Raw genomic sequence first — 21,106 nt, 5'->3', positions numbered from 1 at the left:
TTAACATGTGACCCCATTTAAATCCGATATCCCGGAATCACAACAATTTAACTATATTAATTTTGTAAAATTTTTAAAATTTATCAAAATTCATGCACAAATTTCAAAAACTCTATAATAATGTCGGAAATTTCACAATTCTATCGAGAATCTTATGAAAATCAAGATTTTTATCGAAAATTTCAAAAATACCAATATAATCCTTTAGATTTTTACCGGTATATTTTGAAAATATCAGTAAAACTTAACATGATATTTTTTAAAAATATTCGATAAAATTTCAAGCCTATAAAAAATATTTAAAAATTACGGTATTAATTTATACCGGAAATTATAAATGTATTATCAGAAATTTAGATTGTATCAAATTTTTTGATTGTCTACCAAAAGTTTTATAAGCATATTTGAATCTAATTTTGACCGGACACTTTTAAAATTATCATATAAAATGGAGTGTTAAATATAAAAGAGGGGTGAAAGGGTAAATTCTCGAGTGAGGACGTGGCAAAACAAAATCTCCAAATTGGAGAGTAATGAATCAATGACCCAGCCCAAGCCCAAGCCTAAGCCTAAAAAGAAAAGTGACCAATTCTTCTTTAAAATGAAAATTTTCGATTTTTCACGTCACTGGAGTGTCATGAATCATGATGATGGTTACCGATGGCCATGAATCATGAATCAGAACAAATAATCTAAGCTTCAATCCATCATCATCATCATCATCATCGTCAATGATCATGAAGACAATCGCTGTCTTCTCTCTTCTCCTTCTTGCTTCTACACTTCCCTCTTCACTCGCTAGGGGTTCCTTTCAAACCCTTCTTCCATCAGGTTTTCCTCATTCTTTGTCTTTTTATTCTCACCTTAAACCAATCTTATAACTTTCGCATTTTTAGGAATTTAACTTATATTTATGTTTTATCATTTAAGATTTTTCTTAATTATTTAGATTCAAAAGATTTTTTTTACTTAATGTGGAAATTTTAAATTTTAAATTTTCACTTTAATATATCTTTGAAGTGAAAGAGTGTAACTTAGGGGTAAAAGAGTTTACATTATTGTGATAATTAGCCTGATAAAGTTCTATGTTTAGCTTGAAAGCTGAAATTTTGAAGCTGCTAAGCACAAACACTTGAAGCACGATCCTCTGTCAGTCTCGGACATCAACATTGACACATATACACATTTTTTAGGAGATGTTAGTGCTACAGAGATTTGAAGTTTCTAACTTCTAACTGCTAATTTGTTTTGGTATTGAAAGATTTCAATCACCATAGTAATGTGAGCCGTGCAAGGCATTTGCTTGAAGAAATTGAATCTCGGTCCCGTACTAGGTAATCCATACAATGGATCTCCCACTGTGTTTGTAGGATCAAATTGTGCTTTTTTGTTTATTTATTGATTTTTTTTAAGCAGTGTTGATTTGACACAAGGTTATATGAGCAATTCTGACCTTGAAAGGGCCGTCAAGGAATTTGGACAAAGATGCAGCAACATTTCTAGGATATACAGGTGATTCCTCATACCTACACATTGCGCATTTTTTAAAAATCTATTTATGAATCCAAGCACAATTATCGTTGTAAATGATTTCTTTAGGAATAAGTGAATAGCTTTACAAGGAAACACTACTTGCCATTGCTAAACTGACTTACTGTTTGTTTCTCTCTTTGAGGGATTCCTTGCATGGGATACTAGTATTGGGAAGAGTGTGAACGGAGTTCCATTGGTAATATTTTTCTTCCTATAGGAATTCATTTGTAACTTATCTTTGAATCGTAATGTTTTTTCATATTGGTTGCATGAATGGTGTTTCTCTTATTTGTTTTCCTCCATATAGTGGGTGATTGAGATTTCTGATAAGCCAGGAGAAGAAGAGACGGAACCTGCATTTAAGGTGAGTTCGCTTCTCTATCGTATATATTTGGTAGTTTTGTTTTTAGCAGTTTTGTAACCAGTATAATACTGATGCAGTATATTGGAAATGTGCATGGAGACGAACCTGTGGGCCGTGAACTTATTATGTTTTTGGCCAATTGGTTATGTGATAACCATTTAAAAGATCCTCTGGTATGTTTGCTGAAGTATATTCTAATTTTTTTCCTCGCATTTGTTTTCGTGACAAAAATGTCTGCATTATCTATCATTGAGCAGACAAGTTTTAGTGGATGGCCAAAAGAAAACTATCCTGCAGCCCTGAAATTTCAGATGATTGAATGTCACATGACAATATCTATTTTGTTTTACATATTTAATTGATTTAACAAATGAGTATAACCTACATCTCCAATATATCAGAATTTAGTTTAAGCATTCGAGTCTTATATTTTTCAGGGAAATTGTTGTTATTTTATGATTCGGTCTTTGTTTTTACAATGTCTTACTTTTAGCGAAATGTTTCAGGCCAAATTAATTGTGGAGAATGTTCACCTTCATTTACTTCCATCATTGAATCCTGATGGCTTTACCTTAAGGAAGCGTGGTAATGCAAATAATATTGATCTGAATCGGGATTTTCCTGACCAGGTATTTTTTTTTTATAATGTTCTGTATAGAATATGTTAAAAATTTAGTTTGAAGCTCATTATTACCATGAAATAAAACTCTTAACGTGAAAATTCATTCTTATTTGTTTTACTTTTAGGACTGAGCTTTTATTATTATGGTCATGACTAAGATTATTATATTGTTTGATTATATTTGTTAATGTCTGGGAAAATCTGTGTCACCGTTTATTCATATTGTTATTTATTTGAGAAAATCTCAAGTCCCACATTGGTTAGACATATAGAGGCTCTAAAGAATTTATATAGAGTGACACCCTCCCCTTAATTAGCCGGACTGAGTTTGAGTTATCGAGCTGAACCGAGTTGTTCATGAACTATGAACGAGCCAAGTTCGAGCTGAGAAAAAGTTCTTGACGAACTGAGTCAAGTTTCAAGCTGAATCAATTCTTATCCAGTCGAGCCAAGCTGAAACAATTTCGACTCAGCTCGACTCATTTCCAGCCCTACATAGAGTCTCTAAAGTGTTTATAGAGTGACACCCCTCACCTTACAAGTCAAGTCAATTTCGTTGGGATGAGTTAGGCCAAATTCTAATTCTATTATTAATATTAGGAAAACAAGTTTTTACTTTCTCAGTGTTTACTCACATTCTTGGCTTAACTTTTGCATTTAATTTAAATTTTAATGTTAGGTTTTTAGTATCATGTTGTGATGGTTCTAGATACTGCTATTTCTGCTAGAGATCATCTGAGAACTAACCCGCTATGACTGTCTCAAATGATACAACAGTTCTTATTTTTAAACGATGATGAGGATTCCCGGCAACCAGAAACAAGAGCAATAATGAATTGGTCAAGAGATATACAGTTTACAGCATCTGCAACATTGCACGGGGTACTAAATTGGAATTTTCATAATAATTTCTACTCTTGTCTAAGCTGTTTATTTCAAGTTTTAGATAAGGAAAGAAGGAAGAGAAAGAATAAGAAAGTTGATTTGTGATTGTGTTTTTATACATCAAGTAGGTCCCACTAGGATACTCTAAATTAGTGTAAAGTACAACCCAAATGTTATGAGATATTTTTTCATATATTCTAATTGGTCTACATATAAAACCATGCTAACCTTGTACAATTGTTCTACTACATCTGATTATAGCTTGTCTTCGTCAATACTTATCATATTTATATACATAATTTGTTCATTAATGGTGTCTTTTTAATTTACTACTTCAGGGTGCACTTGTTGCGAATTATCCTTGGGATGGTACCGATGATAAGAGGTACCTAATTATTTTAGTATACGATATTCAATGTCCTGCTCCGGACCATGGCTCTTGTATTGAATTTGTCTATATTGGTATGAATGAATTACAGGACGTTCTACTATGGATGTCCCGACGATGATGCATTTCGATTCATGGCAAGTATATATAGCCACTCCCACTACAACATGTCTTCAAGCAAGGAATTTTTAGACGGAATCACAAATGGAGCAGCATGGTATGATTATTTGAAAGTAATGCATAAAGTTCATTACTGGAGTCATTGTTCTTTCAGTATGTTCATAATTACTAAAGATATCAATGCAGGTACCCTTTATACGGAGGAATGCAAGATTGGAACTATATACATGCTGGCTGTTTCGAATTGACATTGGAAATTAGTGACAACAAATGGCCTGTTGCTGCAGAGGTCAGTGAGACCTTCGAATCTGAGCAACAAAATGAATTGCAGCTTCCTATTATTTGGAAATACAACAAAACGAATTGTGTTGTTGACTTCTGTTTACTTAATATAAATTGCAGCTTCCTATTATTTGGAAATACAACAAAATGAGCATGCTTAATCTTGTTGCAAGCCTTGTGAAGGTATATACTGTTTCTGCATTTCTACACGGTATTTTAAAATATGTTTTTCGAAAAACATGGAATAATTACTGTGGAATATTACTATCCAAGGTTGTGAAGCTTTTTCCAATTCAAATATGTTCCTATTTTTGAAGTTTTCGATTCCATTGCTTTTTGTTAGATTGATTAGCTGTTTTGTTTGCTTTTCTCTAGACAGGAGTGCATGGAAGGATATATTCTTCAGGAGATGGAAGGCCATTACCAGCCTCTATTACTGTCAGCGGAATAAACTACACTGTATGTCTGAATACATTTTGGTTATTTTTCTATGAAGTGCGAACATCTCCTATATCTGTTTGATTGCATGTTTAATTTTGAGCTTCACTTTAATGACATACTTTGCATTTTATAATTCCGGATCAACAGGTTAGGGCCGGAAGAACTTTTGCTGACTACCATCGCTTACTTGCCCCGAGAGATAAATATGAAGGTAGTATATCATACTTTTGGGCTTTTCATCTTAGGATTACACAATAATCTACTTGTGAGTTTGTGTGATAAAATTTGTGAATCTGAATTGCAGTAGTGGCAACCATGCCAGGCTACAAGTCAAGGAATACAACAATTTGGTTAGATGAAGGAGCTATGACATTGGATTTTGTTCTTGATCCTGAAGTTAGTGTGAAAGGGGGTATACTGCAAAATGTTTATGATTGCAACTGTGATAGTAAAAGCAAACTAGAATTTGTTGAGTTTCTTTGGGGATCCCACTTTGAAGTTTTCTTTGTTTTCATTGTTATTTTAGGTTTTTTATGCATATTATTTCAGAAGAGAAAAAAAGTCAAAATTTCAACCACCAAACAAAGAACTGTTATGGTTTGAGGTTTTGGTAACTTATTTGCATCAAACTCTGTTGTATACTAATGTCAGTTTTAGAAAATTTCATTTTTTTTCCTGTTGTATATTTATTGGAATATAGATTTAATGGAGGAGGCCTTTAGAATATATTTGTGTTGACTGATTAAAATAAGTTTTAAATATGATTTTAGTCTATGATTTTTTTGGTTTTAGTCTATGTAAATTTTTTGTTTGGGACCTTTTCCTGCAAATTAAAAACCAGTTGTTGTTAGCTTGTTGTTTTTGAATTTACCAAGATCTTAATCTAAATTTATATAAAAAAAAACTTAAAATTACTTTTGTCCCCTTTATTTTCATTTTTTAAATGTTTTAATCTCTGCATTTTAAAAAATTCAGTGTTTTTACCCTTTTAATTATAATATTTGTAATTTTTTTATTTTTGTTACAGAGGTGACACTTTTATTTAATCCGTTGACAATGGCGTGTCAAGTGTGGCCCCATATATGCTACATATATAAAATAAGATATTAACTTTATAATATTATTTAATAATAATAGAAATTATTATATTTTAAAAAAATAAAATAGCTAAAATTACACTATCATAAAATTTTAAATATTTTAAATAGAATAAATAAACCTTTTTTAAAGAAGAATTTAAAGAATTAATTAATTAAAATTTACGAAACAATTATTCTATAATAAGAGAGGTTTTAACCTTAATCCAAGAGTCTCAACCATAGAGTCTCGGGAGGTTTTAACCTTAATCCAAGAGTCTCAACCATAGAGTCTCGGAACTAATACATTTACCACCGGGGCCAGAACCTGATTATAAGTAGGGGTGATAATTGGATTCATTAAGACAAAATCAATCTAATTCATCCATCAAAAAATTTATTCAATTCATCAAGTATATAAAAATTAAGTTAATGGATTAGATTAAATCCATCCATTCATAAGCATAGATTGATCTAATCCATCCGATACATTTTAATAATCAAATGAATTTCTTTTATCTAATTTTAAAAAAAATATTTTTTTCAAATATTAAAAAATTATTTTTTTGAAAAATACAAAATTAAAATTTTTTTTCTGAAAAAATGTTGTTTTTTTTAAAATACAAAAAACTGATTTTTTTCAAAAAATTTAAAATCATTTTTTTGGAAAATATCAAAAATAGATTTTACTTTCGAAAAAATTATTTTTTTACGAATATAAAAAAAATTAATCTTTTTAAAAAAAAAACGATTTTTAAATTAATTTTTTCCGAAAACACTAAAAATTTTTTTTTCTCGAAAAAGAAATTTTCAAAAAAAAATTGTTTTTTTTGAAAAAAACTGTTTTTTAGAATTAAAATACAAAAATTATTTTTTTTTCTCAAAAATATAATTTTTCCAAAAAAGTAAGTGATTTTTTCCAAAAGTAAAAAAAATGAATTTTTCAAAAATACAAAAATTAATATATTTAAAAAGAACTATTTTTTCAAAAAAAAAAGAATGGATGGATATCCATCCACTAAAAGTATAATAATGGATGGATCGGATGGATTGAATTAAATATTTTTAAAAAAAATTTAGTGGATTGTTAATGGATTAATGGATTGTTTTGATCCATCCATTAACGATCCAATCCATCCATTTTGTCACCCCTAATTATATGTAGCAATAATAATACTGAATGCACCTTTACTTATGTGAAAATTAAAATAAAATACTCCTTTTGCATTATGAGGAGTCTGAAATCCAAACGCACCGTAACAATACAATTTTAATATCAGAGCCATGCTAAATATAAGTAAAAAATATATTCGGATTACAAATTTTAGGTTGTGCCAGGAAGATATTATAAGTAAAAAATATATTCGGATTACAAAATTCATGTTGTGCCATGAAAATATTAAAATTCAAACATATATATTTAAATGACGCAAGAAGTTTTTTCCTCCGTATTCCCTTACATTTGAAATAAAATAAAGGTGCATTCAAACACATATTAAAATTCAACTTTTGCTCCTTTTCATTCAAGAAAGACACGTTCATCTCACATTTGGTAAGTTTCTAATTCTTGCTTTTTCCAATTTTGATCCATGCAATACAATTCCTTAATAGATTCTTGTTAAGTTACATTATGTTACATCCATAGAAATTAGTTAAGCTTCATTATGTTACATCCTTGGTTTGAATATGCCACATTTGGATTGTAGAGTGCGCAATGGGGTTTGTCTCCGTTAAGAGTTCCACATCATACAATATATGGCATGATCATATATTTATAAGTGAGGACAATTCTCACCCTACAAATTGGTTTATAAGGAAAAGTTAGACCTAACTCTCTTTCTAACATGGTATCAGAGTCTGGTTAATGATCGGGCGGGTCACCTACTAACAAGTTTTTCATACCGGGCCATCCATTATTTATTTCCAAGATCCAAGTGTCCAGTCCTTGGCGTGAATTGGTGTGTTAAAACTCATACATCAGACAATAAATGGTATGATCATATGTTTATAAGTGGGGGCAATCCTCACATACAAGCCGATTTTGTAAGGATGAGTTAGGCCAAACTTTGTTTTTAACAGTCTCTGATACGAGAAAATCTGGATTTCAAAATCTGAACCTTAATATGGATATTGAAACTCGAACCCTAATATGGATAATAAAATCCAAAATTTTATATATGTTATTCTTTTGTCATTCTGTTTGTTAATTACGTTTGCGAATGAATGCCTTGTCTTATGTAATGATATAAAAATGGTTGGAAAACAACCAAGGTACATACATGGTCGGTTGTCTCAACATGCTTTAGTGCATACAAAGAGAGCTAAACCCTTGCGAGTTGTTGGAGAAACATCTTGGGTTGTTGAGGTATCATCTTCTCGCGACCTTGTATCTCCGGATCATGACAAATCACTCGCTGCTCCCATTCATGCTTCTGATGTTGTTGTACATGCACATGATCCACATCTTGCAGACGGAATTGCTGCTTCCGCACCAGATGATTTTTTGGAGGTCCAGATGACATGTCACTACTTTCTTTATATGCACATCATAGTGCTAGACACGTGTAGGAAGGAAATGTAGCATAAATGTTTAATTACTTTTTTAAACATATGTTTTATACTAATTGAATTGTCTCACATTGATGTATTTATTTGTACAATAACATGACTCACTTAATTGTATAAACCATGCTAGGAAGATAGGAAAGCTACCACAAGTATATGAGCCATGGTTTCATGATGTATTGGAGCTACATGGACTGAAGGACTTCTATAGAACAAGATATGGTTATATTGACCATGGCCTTTAGTCAGTATTTGTTGAGAGATGACACACATAGACGTCATGATTCCATCTTCCTATTGGTGAGATGAGTATCACCCTTAATGATGTATCATGCCTCCTCCATATTTTGATCACAAGAAGACTGTTGGATTACTCTATAATTCATATATCTGAGGCACTTGACCTAATGGTGACAAAATTAGAAGCTGATGCGAGTGAGACCCCAAAAGAGATAGAAGATACTAGTGGGTGTCACACTAGATTTTCTATAATGGACCGAAGAACTTATGGCCATAAACGTCTTTAATCGTGAGTACTTGACCACCACTTATATGTAATTTGTTGCGATATTGGACTAATTCACCATTACGAGCTCCCAGGATATCGTGGAGCTCGACTCTTGTGACGATTGGAAGAAAAAAATTGATGAATACTTGCGTAAGTTTGGTTTTTGTTCAAGCACTTATGTTCAGTTCGTTTCCTCTATATAATGTTCATTACTTCATTTTTGTTTGCAGAGAGGATGACTGCTATGAATGCTGTTGAGAGGAAGGCTCTCCATGCAAGTAAGAAGGTTGAGTGAGGCAAGAAATGGTCTGATGGCCCTAAAGGCCACTATGAAGGACTTCTAATTAAAGGTAAAAGGAAGCTTATAGAAGGGGCAACCATATTTTCTCCTAGGCCTATAAATATTCTCAATCTTTGGGAGGTCAAAAGCGTTTCATTCTCTTCGTAGGATCAGAAAGAAAATGCCTTTCAACCTCTAGTGACTGTCAATTTGGAGGACGATGATAGCAAGGACCAAGACGGATTGCCCATAAGGGCCAAAACTTTAGACCTTTTTCAAAGAGTACAACGATGCCATCTTTGTGGAATAAGTATTTCGACTAAAGAGTCATGTAAGAGATTACTTTAACTTCTCTATTGACTTCCGCAATGATTGTCATATAGTGAGTCAGTTGGGGGCCAATAAGATGTCTAACTTAGTGGATACCCATTTTAAGGCGACTTATGTTGGAATGTTTGATGCTCGTTGCTTGTGGCCTATCAGATAGGTCATTTATGAACTTGAAGACCAAGGTGAACACAATGAGGGGGACAATCACTTAGATCCAACAATAAGTGAAGTCCATGACTAAGAAGCATGATGAAGCTGAAGGAATCTTTGAAGGATAAAGACAGGGACACCAATAAACTTGGCAAAAACCTCACCTAAATAGAAAGCGAGCCCCAAGATTCAAAGAATTCTCTTAAGGCAGCGACCCTTCTCAAAATGAAACTAGAGTATGATATATCAAAATGCATGGACAAAGTAGACGAGGCTTCTAATAATATCTTTGAGAGGGCCAAAACGCATGTGACATTCCTATATCATAACCTTGGTTTGAGAGATATTGACATGTTCAAGGTCATAGAGGATGGACATCTTGTGGATGAGGAAGATGAGCTTGATCAAGAAGCGGTCCCTAAAGAGGAAGAAAAGATCTTTTTTCTGGAGGTTACTTCTGTTAACAAGGAGGGGTGAGTTCAATAAGAGGGTGAACCAATTGCGTCCAAAACTCCCAACTCCTAGGACTCATCCAATTTCCATCTTATTTTTATGTTTTTCCTTTTTCTTGTATTTTCCCCCTTAGTGGGCTTATTTGTAACATTGTTGTTCGAGGTTTCTTTAATGAAATCGTGTGTGCCATTTGTCAATTTGTTTATGAGATATTTGACTTTTATTATTCACAACACTAAGTTATGGTCCTGAGGTGTGTCCTTTATTGGAATTTTGGCCAAGTAGCCAATCAAGGTGTATATGGTTCCTTATTTGGCTTTAAATGAGTGGCATGTTGAGAAGGAAATGACTTTCTAAAGAAGTCGAGTATGAAAACCTAACAAGGTGACAAGGACTCTCACACGGTCCAAAAAATGCCTGATAAGGTGATAAGGATCCCTTTGTAAGGGACCAACAATATTTCCTGATAAGATGATAATGATATCATTGTAATGGTCAAATAGTATTTCCTAATGAGGTTTCAAGGATCCCTTTCTAAGAGTCTTGTAGTATTACCTCATAAGACAACAATGATGCCTTTGTAAGGGTCCTCAATATTTCCTGATAATGCGGCAAGGATCCCTTTGTAAGGGCCCAACAGTATTGTATGATAAGGCAACAAGGATCCCTTTGTAAGGTCTCAACAATACCTGTAACATATAACGGGTTTATGGCGCCAGTAAGTTAAGAAAATAGGACGCCAGTAAGTTAAGAAAAGAATGCTATCTTACAATTGTTATTCATTAAAACCATGTTTTTATAATTCATACATCGGTGGGATAAATTTCCCCGCTTATTCAATAGGAAACATAACACACCTAACTATGACAATATCCCAGGTTCACTGAGTTCAAAGTTATGGTAACAAGTCGTCCACCCATCCCTTCAAGCTTTTACACACCATGCAGTAACTTGTGATGCCCACATATATGCCTCCCAATTGAGGAGTAATTTCCCATTCCGAGTAGGTGTAACCACTTTCCTAAGCATGATATCACCTTCCTTTTGGTTCCGTAGAACACTTTGGAGTGGTCCTCTCCTAGAGGTTCTCTACTGGGCTGCAAACTCATGGATGCAGGCAATATCTCTAGCCTTATCGAGCATACCAAATGTGTACTTAAGCCCAACTTCACTATTTTTACACAAAAATTAAACTAACTTGGGACAAAGGTTAATAATATTTTTAATTTATATAAAAATAAGGGTCGTCGATTGTTGTGCTTTAACTTTTTTATTGATGTGGTCATAGAGCCTCTGCATATACCATGCTCAAACACTGATATTACGCTATGGGAAATAAGTACCAAATTAATTGTAGTAAAAAAGAAATAACATACCACATGTAGGATTTTAATTGAGGTGTGGTGAAGGCAAGAATACTCCTGACACTTGATGTGCTTCCCGATGAATTATGTAATATCCTTCATCAGGGTTGGCTAAAAGTGTACGACTCATAAAAGCTAATGGCCAAGGGAAGTTCAATCCTTCAAGTCCTTCTTCGAGATCGAGATCAATGAAGATTACCAGATGAGCATCTGGTCATGGTGTGGCATAAGCGGCCACCACTTATCTCTTTACTCCTAAGCTATCTTGGTAACACTTACGAGTGATTTCTTGATCCCCTTACACCACGCCTATAATACCATTTTCTAGCAGACACTTTACACTACAATAGATTCTTGACAAAATGAATTTCGAACGATTGAAAGAGGTCAATCCAATAATAATGTTGTAAGATAAGGGGGCGTCAATGAAGAGATACCTTACCTTGATAATTCGGAAGTTCTCTCATAATTCGAATATTTTCTTCAGGTTTATATGAACCTTCACTAGGTCTTGCTTGTATGATAAACCTATTAGGGAACCTTTGAATGATTTCATGCCTTGTTTTATCTAGGCTTAACATCTCAAAGGCGTCCCAATACGAAACATTGATTGAGCTTATATGATCTACTGAGAATTGCTTCACCTCATAGTCATCTAATTGCATAATTATCACTACAAGATCATCTTTATGGGGGAATGATCCATGTAACTTCCTAATGATAGAAAGTGATATCAAGTTTTAGGGTTGATTTTGGTTTAGGAGGTGAGTCCTTAATGGCCATGACCGACAAGCATATCTTCTATAGGAAGAACTAGTCTCCATGTCATCGGAGAAACCTCTGGAAATGATATTGAGTGTGTGGAAAACTGATACGTCTTATTCTTTTCTCTCTAACTCTTTGTCGTTTCTAGTTATCAGGCTTCTGGTTTGATCTCACCCTTGAGTCTTGGACTTGCCTCCTACTTGCTGAGAGCTTCCCTTAACATTATTTTTAAAGTGCCCCTCTTGGATAAGCTGCTCAATCTCCCTCTTGAGATGGTAGCATTCATCAGTGTGATGACCCTTCACTTTATGGTATTTGCACCACTTTTTGGGTTCAGGCCCCATTATCTCCAACTTTGGAGTTGGCTAAGACGGCATGTCATGGGTGTGGAGTACTTCATACCATTTTTTGATCTTGGTGGGTGTTGAGGGGTGTGAAGTTATTTGTGTCCCCCTATTACGCTTGAAAGTTTCCATATTTATTAAGGGCAAGATGTAGTGGCTTCTGCATTACATCTATGATGAATCAGATCCACCAGAGGCATGCTCTTTGACGTCCTTGGATTTTTACTTTGTATTTATTTTTTTGTCCTTGATGTAACATTCATTTGTGCAATAATTTCAGTCATAAAGACGACGTGTGATGTCATTCATCATTGCGTGATTTTTATGAAGAAATTTGGAAGGAGAGTGGTAAAAAAACATGTTGAAATGTGCAGAATTGAGCAAAAAGCCAATACAAAGAATATACAAATACTCAGTGAAAATTGTGAAGAAAAGGGATAAAAAACGTGTGTTTCACCATTGGAATTCTCGCACGCACGATACATCCCATTGTGACGCGATAATGACTATCACAAACACGATGGAGATTTTTTAGCTGACACGTTTTGCTATTTAAAGCATCTTTTGGCTACTTTTTCAAGGCTTCCGAATCAGAGATAGAAAGTGACGACTAAGGTCATTCAAGGAGCAGTTTTGGAGCACATTGGAGTCCTTGGATAGCAATTATTCCATATATTTATATGACGAATACATCTCCACTCATGGTATTTGTTAATCTATCAATGAGTAGCTAAATTTCTCTAGATTATGGCTTTTTAAGATGAACCTTATTTTAATGTTATTATCTTATTTAAGTTGTTCTTGTGTTTAATGTTTTTTGTCGCTTACGGGCATACAAAATTGATCTATATATTTAGGGATTTCCGACCGTTAGTCTAATTATATGAACTAGGAAATTTATTCAACTTTGCCATGAACCATGAATAGGAATTTAGAAGTTGTTGCTAATGAATTAACGCACGTACAACACCTAATTTACCTTGAATCAACCTAAGGAATTAGGGAATTATAGTATAAATTAATGAGCTATATACTAATGGATTGAGTGTAGTGGTTATGGTAATTCACAGTGAGATAATAATATGATTGAAACTCAACAGGTACATAGTTCATCAATAGGTAAAAATAAGGGGATTCGATAAATAGTCATAATCGCCTTTCACAATCTTCAATCACTTCTTTTTAATTCTCGTTTAGAACCGTTTTTCGAACAAAAATCTCCCTTTTAATTACTAAATTTCATAATTAATTTTCCTGTTAAAATCTAATCCTCGTGGAGATGGATATTTTATTATTACTTCGACACTATCGGTACAGTTGCCGAGAAGTCATCAAATTTTTGGTCCTGTTGCCGAGGATTGTTGATTTTAACAAGGCAATTTTTGTGAGAAATTTAATTTTTATTTAGGTTTAAATTTGAATTTTCTTTGTTGCTATTTATTTACTATTTAGCTTTATTTTTGCTTTAGTTTGTTTTGATTCCTATTTCTTAGTTTGTTAGTGTATATACTTAGAATTTTTTATTTATTTTTTTCAATTTTTTTTTATCTAGTTCAGTGCAATTGTTGTGTTTTTTTCTTCTGATTATCTATGCAAGGTAAATGAATGTTTGTATAATGGAGATGACTCTCAAGTTACTTTGTTAGTACAACTTGAAGTGTTATCAAAGAAATTGACTGCATATACTAAAGTCCAAGCAAATGTTAATTTGGTCAGGGTCCTACAATGTAATTTCTGTGGTGGAGTTCACGTCAATGGTTGTTGTGTACCATATGTTGAATAAGCACATTATACATGACACTATTAAAAGCCACACCATTACATAAACATCTACAACACATGTCAGAATGATCATTCAAGTCTTGATTGGAGTCACAATCAAATTCAAATTTTCAACCCGAAAGCTCCTTAACATCCACCACCAAGGGAGTCAACCCTTCTAGAAGATACTTTTAACAAATTCATGTCGGCTCAACACAACCAGGAAGCAAGTTACAAGAACATGAAAGAATCTAGAAATAACATAAGAGCATAATTGAATAATATTGAAAACCACATGGGGCAGATATCTGAACCATTGTTAGCTAAAGGAACTGGAGAGTCTGATGTGAATATGTTGAATAATCTTAAGGATGATAAAGTTGAGAATAAATTCGAAAATCAATGGGAAGTGGTCGATGAGATATAAGTTGAAAAAGAGAAAGAAGAAGAAAAATCCAAGCCACTAGATGAAACGACTGAATTAAGAATAGAAAAATCTGAGGTGAAAAATAGCTTTGGAAAAAGAACAAGAGTTCAAAGGGAGGATGATCTGGTCGGGAATGAAGTTTCAAATGCAAGAATTTGTTTAGAGATAGATATCCAACATGAACATCTTCAACAAAATCATATCCCCATAATATATTTTAGTAACAAGGTAGATGAAAGGGATGAAATTAATAAGGTTTTGGATTTCATTTATGTCTTGTCCCCTACTATCAAATTGAAGAAGATATGGGGGCAACATCATCAATACCTCAAGTATATGAGATTCCTAACAAACAAAAGGAATAAGATGGATGATGTGTTTTTTGTGTCATATATGATGCCATAATGGAGAAGCAAACGATCAAGCTTATGACCTTAAAGAAGCGCTTAATGGGAGAACACCCATCATTTTTCAGTTTTTAGCTTCAGTTATTTCAATTATTTCCCATTTTGGATATGATCCAAGTAAGAGTACTAGCCAACTTTCATGAAAGCTCTTCACTTTATACTTATCTTTTCTTTAATTAATGAACTTATTTGCTGCTATTTTTCTTTTAGTTTTTAATTTGCTACCTTACCATTGCCTTGATGAAAAATAAAAGAAAAAGTCACAAAAAGAAAGAAAGAATGAAAAGATCAACAGTGAAATTCCTTTGCATATATTGAAGGTTTATAAAGAAAAGGGAAACCGACTACTTGTACTCAGTCTCCAAATACCACAACTAGTAAGGTTTGAGCCAAATATTTCTCATTGTTTACTCTTCCTTCTTATGAGAGTATCCATGCAATAGTCATTTTCTGGAATTTGAACTTTTTCTGAATTTGAGTATATTGGTCTGATAAATACACACTAAGGAGTTTGTTTTGGAAACTCTGAGCCTTTTAAACCATCCTGTTTCAGTATGATAATATTCGTTGTTTAACCACTTTGAGGCATAACCTTTCATTCAATGACATAGCCTTATTATATAGTCATTGATTTGTAAGATAAATTCTTATTGTCCTCTTTGGATTCAGGTAGAAATAATTTTTTTACTTGTTCGATGCAAAAGAATAAGTTTGGAGTTTCTCTTGGAAGTTAACAACGACTAAGTTTGGGATTGGGGTACTAGAGAAATTGGTCAAAAAGAAAAAGAAAAATAAGAAGTTAAAACAACTTCTCTAAAAAAGTTGTGAAACCCAACAATATGCAATTTCTCTAGTACCATGTGAATTATAAAAGAGTGATATAGAAGGAATTCGATAACATCGGGAAAACCAGGTACCTAACTCCAAAGGTTTAAGCCTACTATCCGAAATTATCATACTCTAACATAAGCCACGTTACAACCTATAAAAGACCTCATAAGTGTGTGTTTAAATATGACTTTGATTGATTTTATTAGATAATTTTCAAATTCATTGTTAAAAGCTTTTGTATGTTGATTGCGTGATAATCCTATCAATTTTAATGCACCCTTATGAGATGAAAGACAGGTTGAGTACTTGTATGTCAGAAGAACTTTTCTGAGTCGGTTGGATCGAAGCAGGGAACCAAAATGTTGATTAGAAAAAAAAATAAAGGTGACATAAAATTGGTAAGGGTGAGCATTTTAAGTTTGATGAAATGTTCAGTATCCAAATAGGTTACTTGAGGACAAGCAATAATTCAAGTATGGAGTTATGATGAAAGTCATCATTACGAGAATTTTAGGAAGAAATTCGGGTAAACTCGGAAGAAGAATGATAAAAAAAAACATGTTAAAGTGTGAAGAATTTAGCAAAAAGCAAATATAAGGAATATACAAAGACTTAGTGAAATTGTGAAGAAAAAGGAGAAAAAACGTGTGTTTCTCCACTAGAATTCTCTCGCGCGATGCATCTTATTTTCACGCGATAAGGCTTGCGTCACAACACAATATCGACTGTCGCGGACGCAATGGAGCTTTTTGAGCTGACATGTTTTTTTTTGCTATTTAAAGCATCTTTTAGCCACTTTTCAAGGGTTCCAAATCATAGATAGAAAGTAATGCCTAGGGTCATTCAAGGAGCGATTTTGGAGCACATTAGAGTCATCGGAGATCAACCCTTCCATAGATTTTGATGATGAATACTTCTCCACTCATGGTATTTGTTAATCTAACAATGAGTATCTAAGTTTATCTAGATAAGGTTTTTTTAAAAATAAACCTTGTTTTTACTCTGTTGGATCATATGTCTGTTTGAGATTTGTTGAGTACTCTTAATGTTATTATCTTATTTAAATTATTCTTGTACTTAATGATTTTTGTCGCTTACGGGCATACGAAACGATCTAGATAATTAGGTATTTCTGACCGTTAGTCTAATAATCTGAACTAGGAAATTTATTCAACTTTGTAATGAACTAGGAATAGGAATTTAGAAGTTATTGTTAATGAACTAACGCACGTAAAACGCCTAATTATACTTTGAATTGGCCTAAGGAATTAGAGAATTACAATATAAATTAGTGAGCTACACACTAAGGAATATGGTGTGGTGTATGTTAATTTGCAATGAGATATTAATATGGTTGAAACTCAACAGGTACATATTTCATCAACAGGTAAAAATAAGGGGATTCGATAAATAGTTCTAATCGTCTTTTGTGATTCTGAATCATTTCTTTTTAATTCTCGTTTAGAACCATTTTTCGAACCCCCCCCCCCCCCCCCTTCCCTCTATTACTAAATTTCTCAACTAATTTTCTTGTTAAAATCCAATCCTCGTGGAGACAAATCTTTTATTATAACTTCGACACTATCGGTACACTTATCGTGAAGTCATCAACGTGCTTCTAGGTGAGAGACTCACTGTAATTATTGACTATCAAACCATTTTGGAATGCTACCAAGAACATCTCATGGTTTAGATGTACCACTTTGATGGTCGCCTCATTGAAATACGCAAGGTATTCCCTTAGCGAATTAGTATACCCCTGACAGACATTAAACAAGCTGGTTGTCAAAATATTTTGGTGCTTACTTGCTAAAAACTGATGGACTAGTTTCCTCGAGGGGTCCTGATGGCTGGTCAACAAGTAACAGGGGACGTTCATGAATAACCTAAGGTCCGCCTCCTTGGACCTGATGGGTAAGAGCTTTCAGTTCAAAGAGTCGTAGGCGCCTATAATTTTTGTCGAGCATTGATGGCAGCGATGTGATCCTTATGATCTCTTTTTCTATCAAATTTCACTACAGATGGTGGTTTGGTAGTGAGAGTGTTTAATTGTAATTTACTAAGAGTGTATTATCTCTTGTGTAAATATTTCTTATTTAAGAAGTTGTTTGGTTGTTAGCTTTATGGCAGTCGTCATTACATGATTTTTAGGAAGAAATTTGAGTAAATTCGGATGAAGAATGGTCAAAAACCATGTCAAAGTGTGAATAATTGAGCAAAAATTTAATACAAGGAATATACAAAGACTTAGTGGAGTTTGTGAAGAAAAATTGAATAAAAAGTGAGATTCACTTATGAAATTCTCCCGTGTGTAATGCTGACGGTCACTGGCGCGGTGTGCATTTTTCAGTTGACACACTTTTTCTATTAAGAACAATTTTTGACCTCTTTTGAAGGGTTTTGAATCCCAATACTGAAAGTGACGACAAATAAATATATTTTGGTGCTTTTAGATGCCATTAGAGCCATTAGATAGCATTTTCTTTAGTAATTTTTAATGTACTCTGAATCTAAACCTATGGTATATTTATTTTACATTATGAGGAGTTAGAATTATTCTAGGTTAGGTATTTTTGTATGATGAACCTACTTTTATTCTATTGGGATATATGGGTGGTTTATGTTAATGTTATTTCTTTGAAGCCCTCAAGCATATTCATGTTTATGCAAAGTTCGTCAAAGGGCTCTTATCGAGAAAGCGAAAGTTGAAGCATGATGAAAACATCATTTTAGCGGAAGAGTGCAGTGTAATCATCTAGAGGAAGCTTCCACCAAACTCACTGATCCATGTAGGTTTACTATTCCTTGTTCAATTGGTTCACTAACCATTACTCATGCATTGTGTGATTTTGGAGCTAGCATTAAACTGTTTCCTTTATCCATGATGAGGAAGTTGAAGTATGGTGAACTGAAACTAACACAGATGACACTGACTCTAGCAGATCGTTCGATCACATATCCATATGGAGTATTAGAAGATGTCCATTTTAGAGTTGATATATTATTATTTGCAGCATATTTTGTCATTCTTGACATGCTTGAGGATTTGGAAATACCATTACTACTAAGAAGGCCATTTTTGGCAACAAGTAAAACTCTTATCGATGTAGCACAAGAAGAATTCGTACCGAGATTTAATGAAGAAAAAAATTTCTTTAAAGTGTTCGAGGCGTTGATGCACTATTAGGAAAATCCTCAATGCTACCATGTAAGTATGGTGAAAGAAAAATCGAAAAAATCTTCATGGGAAGAAAATGGTAAGGAATAAATTTCAGGAGGGACAATAAGTTATGATTTATAAATTTCGTTGGAAAGGAATGCTGAGTAAGTAGAAGGCTAAGACTTTTGGTCCTTTTTGCTAGTGGAGTCGTTAAGTTAATCAATCTAGGAAAGGCGCATATCTTTGTTGAGAAAGGAGAGAATTTGAGGTCCCATGGAGGTAGTGAAAACACATTGGAGAAAGTTTCTCCGATGCTCGCAGAACCTTAGACAATGAAGTCAAGCTAGTAACTTTAAACAAGCGCTTAATATGAGGCAATCCATCAGAGTTTGAATTTTAATTTGAAAATTTTATTCAGTTTTTTTAATAAAGAGTGATAGCCGACATTGAAGAAGCACTTCGCACTTGTGCTTTTCTTTTCTTAAAATTAATAAACTTGTTTGCTGCTATTTTTCTTTCAGTTTTTAATTTTCTACCTTACCAAGTACCATCATGAAAAAGAAAAAGAAAAAGTTACCAGAAAAAGAAAAGAATGAAAGAGATCAACAATGAAGTCCCTTGAAGATTGAGAGTCGATGAAGAACAGGAAATTGACTACTTGAACTAAATCTCCAGATACCTCAGGTAGTAAGGTTTGAGCCAAAAAATCCATTATTTAATTTTCGTTCTTGTGAGAGTATCCATGCATTAGTCATTTTCCAGAATTTGAGATTTTTTTCTTCTGATTTTGAGACTATTGGTCTGATAAATACTCACCTAGGCAGTTGTTTGTGAAAACACTGAGCTTTTTTAGTCACCCTGTTTATTATGATAATATCCGTTGTTTAACCCCTTTGAGACTAAGACCCTTATTTCGGTGACATATTCATATAGTCATTGACTTGAAAGATAAATTATTTTCACCCTTTTCGGAATTGGGTAGAAATATTTGTTTTACTTGTTGATACAAAATGATAAGTTTAAGGTTTCTCTTGGAAGTGAGCAATGAATAAGTTTGGGTTTGAATACTAATGAAATTTGTAAAAAAGAAAGAAAAATAAGAAGTTAAAATAGCTTCTTCAAAAAAAATTGTGTCAAAAATAGGATCAACAATATGAAATTCTCTAGTACCAAGTGCATTTTAAAAGAGTGAGATGGAAGGAATTCGATAACATCGGCAAAACTAGGTACCTAACTCCAATGGTTTAAACCTAATATCCTAAATTATCCTACTCTGACATAAGCCACATTACAACAGGAAAAAAAGACCTCAAAAAGTGTGTGTTTAAATATGACTTTGATTTATTCAATAACAAACTTTTTAAATTTATGGTTAAATTCTTTTGTATATTGGTTGAGTGATTACTCTGTCAATATGAGTGCATCATTGTGAGATGAGAGACAAGTTGAATATTTGTATGTTGGGATAACTTTTCTGAGTTGATTGGATTGAAGCAGAAACCAAAATGTTGATCAGAAAAAAATACATGTGACAAGAATTGGTAAGGGTAAGAATTTTGGTTATGATGAATGTTCAGTGCGCAGACAGGTTATTTGAGGACAATCAATAGTTCAAGTTTGGGGTTGTGATGACAGTCGTCATTACGTCATTTTTAGGAAGAAATTCAAGTAAATTCAGATGAAGAATGGTCAAAAACCATGTTAAAGTGTGAATAATTGAGCAAAAAGTAAATACAAATAATATACAAAAACTTAGTGGAATTTGTGAAAAAATGAAGAAAAAGTGAGATTCGCTTCTAGAATTATTGTGCGCGTGATGGATCTCATCGCAACACGATGAGGCTTGCCTCGCGGCGCGATGTAGATGGTCGTGGACGTGATGCACAATTTCCGTCTGACAAACTTTTTCTATTAAAAGCTCTTTTTGATCTCTTTTGAAGGGTTCTGAATCCCAATACTTAAAGTGACAGAAAAAGGGTGATTTTAGGTGATTTTGGAGGCCATTGGAGTCATTGGAGGACATTTTCTTTAGTGATTTTTGATGTATTAT

General features: G+C 33.4%; 1 protein-coding gene across 3 annotated transcripts; it reads left to right on the top strand.

The window, feature by feature from the left end:
• The first annotated feature begins 584 nt into the window (after positions 1 to 584).
• Positions 585 to 5,361, top strand: LOC127092517 (carboxypeptidase SOL1). 3 transcript variants are annotated; one of them, XM_051031410.1, is made up of 15 exons: positions 585 to 831; positions 1,262 to 1,334; positions 1,417 to 1,512; positions 1,699 to 1,729; positions 1,841 to 1,897; positions 1,975 to 2,070; positions 2,404 to 2,526; positions 3,297 to 3,401; positions 3,743 to 3,789; positions 3,884 to 4,009; positions 4,099 to 4,201; positions 4,315 to 4,377; positions 4,570 to 4,653; positions 4,783 to 4,846; positions 4,940 to 5,361. In XM_051031410.1, the coding sequence occupies exons 1-15, from the start codon at positions 732 to 734 to the stop codon at positions 5,236 to 5,238; spliced, it is 1,467 nt and encodes a 488-aa protein (XP_050887367.1). In that variant the 5' UTR covers positions 585 to 731; the 3' UTR covers positions 5,239 to 5,361. The 3 variants fall into 3 exon arrangements, with proteins under 3 accessions (XP_050887367.1, XP_050887368.1, XP_050887369.1); XM_051031412.1 differs by having other exon boundaries at positions 655 to 831; positions 1,094 to 1,334; XM_051031411.1 differs by lacking the exon at positions 3,297 to 3,401.
• Positions 5,362 to 21,106: the final 15,745 nt, after the last annotated feature.

This window comes from Lathyrus oleraceus, chromosome 6 (assembly GCF_024323335.1).
Source record: "Lathyrus oleraceus cultivar Zhongwan6 chromosome 6, CAAS_Psat_ZW6_1.0, whole genome shotgun sequence".
NCBI lineage: Eukaryota > Viridiplantae > Streptophyta > Magnoliopsida > Fabales > Fabaceae > Lathyrus > Lathyrus oleraceus.
Note: the sequence above shows the minus strand (reverse complement) of the source record. Positions and strands in the feature narration are given on the sequence as shown.